Raw genomic sequence first — 12,508 nt, forward strand, 5'->3', positions numbered from 1 at the left:
CAAATCCTATGATAAACTTTCCTTTGGTGTGAAAATTCTTAACATACAGACTAGCATTATTTATCTTTATGGAAATGCACATGTTGAACATCTTATTGTGGGGACTACAAATGTTTATTATTAGTAATGATAACAAGGAATGGACAAATAATCCTTAGGATTTTCATGTGGATAATAAATATGTTAAAGCTTCTAAAAGGTTTGTAAAGGACATACGTGTAATTTTCTATAATATGCAAACAATCTAAAAGCCCTCATTTCTATAAAGTTTTATATGTACTTTCAAGGGTACCACAATTAAACAATTTTTGTATCCGAAGGTTACCATCTTAAAGTAGCCAGAACACAAAATGTTAATATTGCATAACACTATTTTGGAACTTGTGCTAAGAAGGAAGGGCAAGATATAATAAAAGCACTGAGATATGCTGAAGAGAGCAAAACTGGTGGAACTCCCCCAATCCCATCCCAGAGTTCTGCACTTACCTCCTGTCAGCAGCCCAGGATGCCTGCACCTGCAAACTAACCCCTTGTAGACTTTAATGCCACAAACTTGTTCTGCAGAAGCAACATCCCATTTAAGCCAATAGGACTTTAGTGCAAAAGAAGACCAACACTAAATATTTACTAGGCAAATTGTAGACAGCCAAGGAGAACATAGCTGTTGGAGGAGGCAAGTAAAGGGGTGGCAGAATGTGATATAAGATAAGATATATGTGAGACCTAGGGAGGGGAACTTGACAGATCTGTAAGCAAAGGTGAACTTTTTAGCAGTGCTACATTCGGCAAAATGAATTATGAAGGCCTTTTCTTTACTCCTTATTTATTCATTAATGCATCCCTTTAGTACAAGTCTAAAGTTATCTATAATATATATATATATATATATATATATATATATATATATATATACACATATACATACACACATATACATACACACACACACACACACACACATATATACACATATATACATACACACACATATATATATACACACACACACATACATACATATACATACACACACACTATTTTAGTATAGAGTTATGGGAAAAAAATAGATGCTTGAAAGTAATCCATAAAATAAGGAAAGAAATCAATGATGATATGGAACACCATTCTTCCTTCCCTTACATCCACCTCTCTACAGTGCTAGGCTCAAGGATATTTACAAAGTATGCCATCGTTGGAGTCATCAGGCATGACGGCAATGATCTGAAGGGTCTGTATGGTTTCTTGTGCTGTCAGGAGTTGAGTCTCAAACATCTACACAGAGCAAGGGGGAGATGACAAGTCATAGATTAAAAGACATGGAAACACAGCTGAGCAACGGATTTAATAATGGAAAAGGCCTAGCAGCTAGGCCCAAAGGATAATGATAAACATTTTCAAAGAGAAAGCCTGAGAGATTTTATATTTTAGATGTGTTTTTTAAATCCAAAAGAGAGCCTGGGGAAAAGCTTCAGTACAGCAGCCTAAAACTATCAAGATTAGTAGATTCAAAACAACAACATTTCTGTTGTCATGAAGAAAATGTATCAAGTGGCTGAAAAGTAAGACAGACAAAGGGACTCTGCATTACTGAGAACATTTATGAAAGGTACAAATGGTTCCCTTCATTCTGTTCCCAAACCGATAAAATGTTTTTATGAAAGGTAGCCAGTTGGAAGTAGGGATGCCTCCTTTCTTAAAAAAATGGCCATGGTGGGTGTGACTTAAAAGGGTTGTGATTGACAACACATAGAAAAAATGTGATTATTAAAATTATGTATGGTGTGGTTCCCCATTGCTAGTAAGGGTTAAATGCTCTTTTAGGTAGGCAGATTACGGTATTCTTCACTCCAACAGGCTTTCTCTTCAGTGAATGACTAGCCCTAGAAGGCCGTTCTATACCAGATTTTCAGCTGTCCCCCAACCAAACTGTCACATACAATGCAATACAAACGGTGCTGCATCGAGGACACACTATACCAGAAGTAGAGGGGAATGCCAGCTGTAAGAGAAGTGAGGTATAAAGCAAGTATTTACAATCTACTCAACAAATTCTGCATTTAACCTATAATATCCAGGTGGAAGGAGCCACACAAAAGTGATTTTTAAATGCCGATTGTGGTTCAGCTTTATTTTTATCTTTGGTCCAAGATTTATTGGTCATGGGGGCCACCCCACAAGTAATATCCCACAGTTGTGAGAGAAACACTCTAAAGACAGGTGAATAGTTCTCCTGACCTTTTTAGGTATTTTGTCTTTGGCAAATTATCACCATAACCAGGTAGAGGACACTCTTTGCATCTGGAGAATGGAATAAGTCTGTGAAAATGTGGAATAGGATCCATCAGGAAGTAGTTTCAACAAGTTCTATAGATTGGTTTAAACAAAAAAAGCTGGATGCTATTCTAGAAGCACAAAATATCACTGGGTATTAAAGTTTTTAAAGTAAAGACAACAGACTGTTGATCCAAGGAACATCCTATTGCCTCACGGGTTAAGGAAGAATTTTTTTTCCCCCTGTTGGAGCAACTTGAACCAAGGTTTTTTTTCTTTTTGTGGATCAACTATGTCTACAGGGGTTTTATCTGGGATATGTTTATATCCCCTTCTGGTTGAAATTGATGATGGACGTATGTCTTTTTCAACCTAACTATGTAAATATGATTTTGAGAGTAAAAACATAACTAAAGGTAAGAAAATTTGGAAAAAAAAGTAAAATTGGATCAAAAAAGTATTCTAAGAGTTAGATAAAGGGTTGGGTGTCCTAAAACACTGATCCTGAAAGTACAAAGTTAGGCTCTCACAAACTGCATTTTAAAGATCACGATGCAGTGCAGAGCCTAGCACAGAATCCATATATCTGATGGCAGAGATAGTGAGGGGGTGTTCCTTTGACAACCTGCAGATAACAAGATCTGAGCCTTGCCTAGTCAGAAACCTCAGGCTGGTTCTTTTAAATTAGGCGGGACCTGGGAAGAGATGCTGACATAGGTAGGAGCTGAGAGGGTGTCAGAGCTGGGTACTGTGACTCAGATGATGGATTACTCACTGTCATACATAGGTATCATTAGGAATCAAAAGAAAGTTGTATCATATGCATAAACCGAAGTGGGACATCACTCCAAATTAAAGAGCCCCTTTTGTAGGCTAATCAAACATATACCTGTCAGGGGTTTTCTTCTTCTCTTTTTTACAAGCTCTTCACAGCGAGGCGGAAATACTAGACTGCCCAATGACTTACCAGCCAAGAGGCAACCCAACTTGTAAATTCTAAATGCCTCTGATTTTAGGAGTGTTCATTATTGTTATCTATTATCAATGCATTCTGGTCATTCCCTTCTACTCAGCATGAAGTGAAAAGAAAGACATTATGTGTGTGCTGCTTCAGCCCGTTTCATGAGATGCACAAGTGACAGCATTCATGTTTGCCAAGGAGACATCTAGAGCCACTCTAAATGGTACAGCAAATTGTTGAGGTTCACCAAACTTGCTAGAAAATTAGGTATATCGATTCGATTAGGTTATATATGAACATAAAAAAATACAATGACTTCCACAACTAAAAATTAAACTTACACTGCCCCTTTCAAACTTCACTCAAATGCCCTAAAAGTCCTTAATGACAACACTGTAAGGGAGAGAAACATGCAGGCAGATCTCACTATTATAGAATCCGAAGGAAACCATCAGCCAAAAGCCTAGTGTCATGTCACTGCTTTTTTTTTTTTTTTTTAACTGAATTCAAATGCAAACTCTAGCATCCGACAAACATGCACTGTTTAAATATTATTGGTACATATGGTTACAAACATGATTGTGATAAGTCCAGTTGATACTCACTCCACTGTGCAGCTGTATTCCCATCTTTGGTGATTTCCCAATGGAAGACAGCATTGACTTTTTTAACCAATTCATTCCCAACATCTTTAATGCGGCGGCTAATTTCTTCAAAAACGAGTTCACTCTGCAGTTCTGTACCCTGCAAAGTAAAAATCAAAAGTTTAACAAGCCATATGAGCAATTCATTTGCTATGGCAGGTCAAATATACAAAACTAAAATTCAGATAGTGATGCAGGATGCACTTATTAAAATTTAGTATCTAGCACCATACTGTGGACTATCTTAGTCAAAAATTATCAATATACTGCAAGTCACAACAGTTGTTTATTTGGCTTAAAAAAACAAATCTCTATTTGTATGTTTTGGTTAAAACTGGAGAATACAATGGATAACCAGTATTAAGGCACAAAAGAAGGCATAATGACATGTAGATATATATATATATATATATATATATATATATATAAAATGGTCTTAACTCAAAAGGTCTCAAAAGATAGCGGTCAGAATATTATGCATGTTACTATTGTAGTATACCTGCTTTGGTGCAGCTTAGTATAATGCAGTATTTAAAATCTTGATTCAAGCCTATGTAAGTGCTATTTAGTCTCCAAAAAGTCATCTCCCATAAGGCTATTGTTAGTTTTTATACATGTGACTTCTGCCAGGAAGTTTTATTAACTGCAGGCTCTTTTCACCCTCGAAGGCATATTTATAAGTCACAATAAGTACTTTACAAATATGGCTCCAAGTCTGCCATAAATTTGCTCTATTGTTCTACAGTACAATATTTTTTCTATGCCCTGGTAAAAATGTTTGTTACACATTCGCCACTCCGTATTACAGTATAATAGAAAAGAACATTGACCTTTCTCACTGAATGACCTTGGAACCTAACTGCTTTATATCAGATCTGTAGATGCAAGCTGGTTTTAAAACAGCATAGACGAGATATGGCCGCTATTAGTTTGCAACAATTAAACAGATCATTGGAACTTAGGACATAACAACAGCATCTACTTTGCCCTTAAAAGGCCAGATTAGCCCTCCATTTCATTGTGTTGATGATGACACAATTACAGCAGAGCTTTATTGAATTGTTAGTCATGCATCTTGCAGCGCTGTGTTAAAAAGCAAATCAGGATAACAAGAAGACAGAAGAGGAATCGATGAGGACTTTTAACAGACATGTCTATTTTTCTTTTTAAACAAATTGTGTTACACAGAGTAATGTAACACCAATGACAAAAGTATCGATGCTCTGCTTTTCCCCTGTAAACATAATACCAAATCAATATGGCAAGATAGAATCTAATTGCACTTTTATGCCTGCATTAATGTCTACCTTGTGGTTTTGGGGGCTGAAACAATCAGGTATTCATCTGTGATCTTAACCACTGTTAGCAGGACACTGTTCAGTTCAGTTAGGCTGGTTATACATTTGTAGATGACTCATAAAAGATAAGATGTAAAAGATCTGTTTCAGTCCATCTGAAACAACTACAACATGTTGCAAATTTTCCTTGATTAATAAACAGTACATGCTCCCTAGTATTAGACATCCAAGTATGCTTGAAGCTAAACTCCAGATTAATTCATTGCTGTCTAAGGAAGCAGAACTTACCTTATCCTTCTCTACAAAATGCCAAGGCTCTCTCCCACTGCTTGGAAAAGTAGATTGGGCCTCAGCATCATCTTAAAGTACAATATAATTTCTCTGAACGGGGTGATACCAGCTATCAGACTGGGAGTATACCAATACTTCTGCTATACCTGTATGAGACTGGTCTAGCAAAGCTAATGGAGAGTCATCAGCAACAATTGAAGCTAGATGTAAGGTAAGTAATACTCAAAGCATTCCCCCCCCCAAAAAAAATGAATTTAGTTTAAATTTCGCAGTGAGTGGGGGGACCTATTCCAAGATTACAAGAAATAACTAAATAAATAAAGTTTGGTTTTAAAATATGGTGAAAATCACACCAGCGTAATTATGAATGGTATAAGTTGACTTTTAACCACTTCTTTTCATCTTTATTGCATACTGCTACTGGGAAGAAAATAACGCAGAAGTGATCTCACAAAAGAGAATGTAGGGTGGGATAAGTGGGAGCTGCACTGATATTTGTTTTATCATACAGTGCTCATTTTACAGAGAGGAAAATAAAAAGAAAGACCATGACTTCTGAACTATGAAGCTAAAACAGATTTATAAAGAGATTACAGAGCAACTATGGTCCTGCTGCTGAATATGCTGTATCACACCATCCGTAACACATATACATCCAGCCACTAGGAAGAATGAATCAATGTACATGTCCTTGGTAGATATTAAAAAAGGAAAAAAAACAGTACAGGTAACCTTAAAATACTACTATGTGTAGAGGTTGTACACAGACAATTTTATGTGGATCTTATAAAGCAGTGTTCGGCTGCAATTAATGTATTCATTTAAAAAAAAAAAAGGCCGACAGAAAGTAAAAAAAACTGCTGATTCCACAGTTTAAGCTATTTTTCATAACTAGCATGAGAGAATGGTACTTGTTTCCAAATCTGTACACAAACTCTTGGGCAGCCATATGTGAGCAGTTTCTGGTCACCTACAAGCCTAGTTGGGAACCCAACTGAGTACACTACTATGCCAAACTTTCCTTACATCTAATAAAACTGCACATTCTGGAGGCACTGTGAAAGCTTCATATCAAACCTTCCTTCTGTAACTTTCCAAGCAACCATGAACTGTTTCCATTTGTGTATTTATTCCATTTACCAGCAAAGGTAAGTAAATTTTTATTAATAGGTCACAGATATTTTTGAGCAATTTTTTTAGAATATCAAACAGTGTATTCTATTTCATAAGTGTGCAGCGTTAGTGCAAACCGTGCTGCTTAGGACTGGCCCAAAATCCTTTACAATCCGCAGCTTCATCTGATTTTAAAACTCTACTAAATTCAAACACATTTAAGAGTTACTGACTTCAACTGATTGTCCTTACCTGAACCACATCTTTAGATGGCACATTACTAACAGTTGATATAAGGTCCACATAGGCACCCGCGATAGCAATTTCACCAGTCTCCTTGACCTGAAAAGAAGGAACAGCTTAGTAACTTTTCCAGCTAGCGTTCCTCATGGATTCTCAAGTAAGAAAAAGAACATTTCAAGTCACTTTATCTTGGTTGCAGTCATCTTCCTTGACATTTCATGACACGTGTCATCCAGTCCACATGAAGATCAATAAGGCTGATCCCTTGCTGGATCACATTGACATCGCTCAGTGGTATAAAAGGTCAGATGTCTTTCAAACATCTTTAATGATTTGTTCTCTAAATTTGGCTGTGTCTATATAAATTGCACTGTTTAGTGTAATTTTCTCTGGTTTGTGCTTGAAAAGAAGACAACCCTAACAGACAGATAAAATGTTAAAAGGAAAGAAAATAAAAAAACTTTGAACTCATACTTTTTCACAGCATTTCACAATATCATCTACACCTGTGCTTGTTTGGACTTATCATAGGCTATGATGGTTATATAAAGGATGTATGATAAAAATGCTTTTGAAAATAAAATCAGAATATTGCACTACTCCACACAAAATATGGCTAGTTATTATGTTTACCTATACACTTGCAAGTAGCTATTATAATGCTCAGGTTCTGATACAATGAATAAACAGTTTAGTACCCCCCCCCCCCCCCCCCCCTTTTTTTTTAGCAATGTGAGCATTAAAGCTGATTTTTATCCTCACCCTACACAAGAACTATTAGAAGCTTCAGCAGGTACCTTGAGCCAACCTCATTTTCTATCTTTGGATTACAGGGATCAACGATGCAACATACTCCTGCCAATCTGTGCAGGCCTGACCCCCCTCATGTGTGATAATGCAATGTACAGTGCCACTGTAAATGTATTGGTGCATTGTGGTGCTATTAATTTGGAATAGCTGTGTTACATTCTCAAAAGAGTCAGATACACTTTTGTTGTGTGCTGAGGTGCACTGGCAGTTTAATGAAAACAAAAGTGCTGCAAATAATGAACCATTAACTCAAAAAAATTATGTAAATGTGATCATTCTGATAGGCGAAAAAGACAAAGAGAGAATGGGGTATAGTAGTGTTTGCACTATAAAACAATAACTTTTAATTCCAACTTGTGAATTAATAACTAGTGACACAATATTCTTTTTTCTTCACTTTCTGTAAAGGAATATTATAAATTTGGCAATTTTTTCTTTCTTTTTTTCATTTGGAATTGAATGTGCAGTATTTCCAATGTATTTGAGTGTAAAGAAATAAAAGCTATTATAAGGATTTTGATCTTCAATCACATTTTAAACACACCAATATTCTGAACACAACTGTAAATATTTGTACTACATTAAAAAAACAGAACCTTAAAAAGCCCTTCGACTAGAATTCCTCCTAAAAAATAAATAGCAGCATGTGAAGGTGCCAATACCTCCCTGTTTCTACAGCCTCATAGCTGTGTATCTCCTATATGAATTGTAGACACTGCTGCCTCTGACTGCCAGTTTCAAGAGATTTGAAAGTGAAATGTAATGTTGTCACTACTGGGTTCTCATTACTGGAGGCTCTTACACAAGAAAGAAAAGCCCTGCTTCTACTGATATGGCCATCTCCATAAAGAACCAGGTTTTTATGGTAACCTGCAGGGAAATTTTAGGCAATATATTTGTCCCTTGGTATGCCTTTCAGAGTTCAGTTCCTCTTTAAGGCTCAAAAGATGAAAGAGACAAGATTTCTGCCAAATGCTTAGTACGCACTAAAGCGTAGATGACGTGTATTTATATTAGTCTACGGAATCTATAGCTATGTTCTTCTCTACCATTATACAAATCAAGCAGCTCTATTGTCCTGGATTCAATACAATAGCAACACTAGTGAATAAATGATAGATATTTTTGTCTCTTTGCTGCAGACGATAACAATAAATGTCTTCAGCTCTTTTCCTTTGTGATATAGAATTTCTTAATATTGCTGCCTGGAACCATAGGGTCTCATTTGTCAGAAGTGAACTGGATAAAACTAAATGTTATTGAAAGAACATAAAAACAGAACTGAACACATGAAATGTTACACAACACAGATAAAGATTCACAATCAAACATAAAATCTGTGATCATCACCAATTTAAACTCTCATGACTGACCTTGGTTTGAAGGTAAATTCTGTTGCCTTCTTTCCACATTTCAGTTAGCAAAGTTTGCCCAGGGATGACTGGCTTAGCAAAGCGAACCTTAAACAGTAAAAAGGTCAGAATATTGAACTGCATTATAAAAATAGCAAGATGTTTTAATAAACTAATCTTTTCATTAAAACCCACATTGTACACATATCTAAAAAGAAGGATACAAAGCAGATACAGAATACACTTCAAGTTGGCCTGGGAACCCTTTAGAATTCCCCAGGATAATTTTGTCCATAGTCAAGCATATGGTTTGGGCTCTGTGGCACAGCTTGCTGTCTCATCATCCCCATTAGGATAAGCAGATTGAAAATGGCATATGTCAAAATGTAACCTCTTTATTGGCCAGGGAAAAGGGCTGTAGAATACATAATGACTAAGTCAAGTTGTGCAAATAAAAAATGCAACTTTAACCAATGCACTGAAAAGGCCCTATTCACACCCATACTTTGCAAAACGTGTACTGTACTGCAAGATGCACCTACTCACATTGTGATCATGCATTGCTGCATATATCAGTCCATTACAGGTGTCCTTCAATGTATATCTCACGTACCAGAAAAAACAACACACAAGTATAACTAGGTCCTAAGTATCTATAACTCGAATGAGCAAACTGGACTTTTCACTTTTCCATTCTCAGAAAACTACCCATTAGATTAGTTCCATTACATTCTTTTGACAAATCATCCCAAAAGTTTTACTACTACTTGACAACTTAATGTTATATGAATTGCACACTGTACATGGCAATAGAGGTTTTGTATAGTGAAGATCCATATTTTATATAGACAGCTCTTGATCATCTCTTTACCTTCAAACAACTCACGGCTACAAATACCATTCACACTTGGCCTGAGGCATTCCCCATCACATCCTGGGGACCAGACAGGACCCAATTATCACAGGCGGTGTTCAATTCAAATAATAAACCATTAAAAAAAAGGTTCATAAACATGTTAAAGACCCAGAGTGGTGAAGCACTGCCCACTTAACTCTATTTCAATGTAGAGGGCAAAAATCTGCCCATTCATGACATTTTGAGAGGTAGTAGTAGTACTTTCCTTTTGTCTCCATGCACCTGCCCCATTTTCTTTTTCAATTTCTGAAAAGGTAATATTTCACTTTTGTCACGGGGGTTTCCAGGGCTGCTTACTTGTAGAGCATTATTCGCATCTGATAACAGTTGAAGTTAAATAGTGAAGCAAAATAGTGGGTTGGGGTTAGATATTCAATATAGGTGTCCACACTTTGTGTAGTATTATGCAGTAAAACATGCCTGTTTAACATACCTGCATCGAAACCCACTATAGTGAACTTAAAAAAATTTAGATCAGCACTTTTTTACATTTTCCGGAAAGCTCGTCATCCGATCTCGCTCCAGCACAGTGTGAGATCAGGTGACAGAGGAAGAAGAGGAAAAAGATGGCAGCACCCAGTGTCCACACCCGAACGTAGACTGGACCAACTAGACTGGGATTGCAAACAGATAGAATGCTTTCCAGCTGTAAAGGTGTTTTTTTTTTTTTTAATAGGTCTGCTTTGAGTGGGGAAAAAAGTGTTTAGGAGGTTTTAGAGATTTGGTTTAAAACAGAAAGTCATCTGTAAAAATCTGTAACTTTTACTATTGAAAGAAATTAATAGAGTCCCTTGCCAAATGCTGTAAATATCTGGCACTTTCATGCTAAAATAAGGCAGCACGTGGCCAGAACACCCAATGACCAGGCCATAACACAGTCACCCAATTGGCACAATGCTTGCTATAGGTGGATCAGGGAGTGGGCCAGTAAGAGATTTCATCACATTTCCCTGCATGAGTAAAGAGAATTAGTTAAATTAGTTCCATGGGCTGATAAGTACTAAAGCACAAGTTAACAATTCAGTGTTCACGGGTACCAAGTTAAACATTCTGGTGTCGTTTTAAGGGTTAGGTTAAGTGTTGCATGTCCAAGTAGGGGAGGGTTAAATGACAGCGTGTGATTTAGTGTTCAAAATATTTTAGACAGTGCAAAGTATTCACATTAAGATGCTTGGAGTACCACATAAAAAGCATGTCATATTACATGTAGGATATTTCTTGTTATGATTTTACCGAAAGCCCACCAATTGCATGACAAAAAGCGACTAACCTTTATTGCTTTGAATTTGGTGACATCGTTATTTGCAAATTGCTTCAAAACATGCCGAGCGGAAAATCCAAAAGTGCACAAACCATGCAAGATGGGTCTTTTAAATCCTAATGAAAAAAAACACACAGGAGCAAAAATGTAATATCTGCTACTTCCTATCATAGGTTCATGAGCATACAAAGAAATCAATGTGATCTAAAAAGGGCATTTTGTTCGAGTCTATTAGCCATGTTTATTGACCCATACTTTAATAGTTTTTACAATTATTCCAAGAACATAGGATATGGAGATTTGGGTTTAAATTAAGAAAAAACATTTCTGCGGTCGGTCATAAATTGTGCTAATAAGTAGTAGCAGTTTGGCTTTCTTATAAATGCCAAGCAATCATATTCTGGCTGCTATTTAGCAACAAAAGGAAAAGCAGGCCTGCCTTGTCCACCAACAATAAATTGTAGTATTTAGGAGATAAGAAGGTTTCATTTAATTACAATTTAAATTAAATCATAAAGCATGTTGTATTTAGAATTCATCTCTAGTCAAATTACACAGTATATATAAAAAAATACACTGAAAAAGGTAAGCTTGGTCAAAGACATAAATCTATGTGGTCAAAACATGTTTACAGACTAACTGCAAGGCAACACAGCCCTAAAGCTGCGTACACACTTCCAATTTTTATCGTTGGAAATGAACGACGAACGAACGACGAACGATCGATTGGGCAAAAATTGTTCGTAAAAAAAGTAACCAACGACGCCGACGAACGAGGATAGTCGTTGGAAATGAACGACCGGACCGGCGGATCGGACGACGATCGTTGACCATCTATCGTGTGTACGGTCATTCATTGATCGTCCATGGTCTGAGCGTGCGCGGTGAACGAACGTTCGCTCACTTCCTGTGGTGCACGTCACTTCCTGTATCGTTCAAACGATTGCATCTATCGTGTGTACAATATCTGCGAACGATCGTGTCGTTATATGTATGTACAGGATCGGTGCTATACGATCGTTCGCAGATATCGTGCAGGATCGTTCGTCTACCAACGATAATAATTGGAAGTGTGTACGTAGCTTAACTAGCATAGAGTGTTCTGCATTTGTGAGCACTGCTGTACAGGGAAATTCAGAAAAAGGATACAAAGACAGGCAGCCAAAACATGTTGTAGTATATGATAGATATGGATGCACTTATGTTAAATTGGATCTCCAGATCATTTTTTTTTTTTTGGTAGGGTGTAGGAGGAATAGGAAACCTGTCGGGTTTTTATTGCTATCCAGGGCTCCATTTTAGAGGTCACCTTCTCTTAGTTGTTATCATGGCAATAATTTCACCATAG

The 12,508-nt window shown here is 36.8% G+C and overlaps 1 protein-coding gene across 1 annotated transcript in view; it reads right to left on the reverse strand.

Annotated features, from left to right (window-relative positions):
* The window catches only part of HSD17B4 (hydroxysteroid 17-beta dehydrogenase 4), a gene marked incomplete at its 5' end in the record, with an annotated part of 118,523 nt that overhangs the window by 17,558 nt on the left and 88,457 nt on the right, over positions 1-12,508 (reverse strand). Inside the window, 4 exon segments of the mRNA XM_072416048.1 lie at positions 3,838-3,976; positions 6,831-6,920; positions 9,005-9,091; positions 11,170-11,276. Coding sequence (XP_072272149.1) covers positions 3,838-3,976; positions 6,831-6,920; positions 9,005-9,091; positions 11,170-11,276 — 423 coding nt within the window.

Source organism: Pyxicephalus adspersus, chromosome 6 (assembly GCF_032062135.1).
Source record: "Pyxicephalus adspersus chromosome 6, UCB_Pads_2.0, whole genome shotgun sequence".
In the NCBI taxonomy this organism is placed as follows: domain Eukaryota; kingdom Metazoa; phylum Chordata; class Amphibia; order Anura; family Pyxicephalidae; genus Pyxicephalus; species Pyxicephalus adspersus.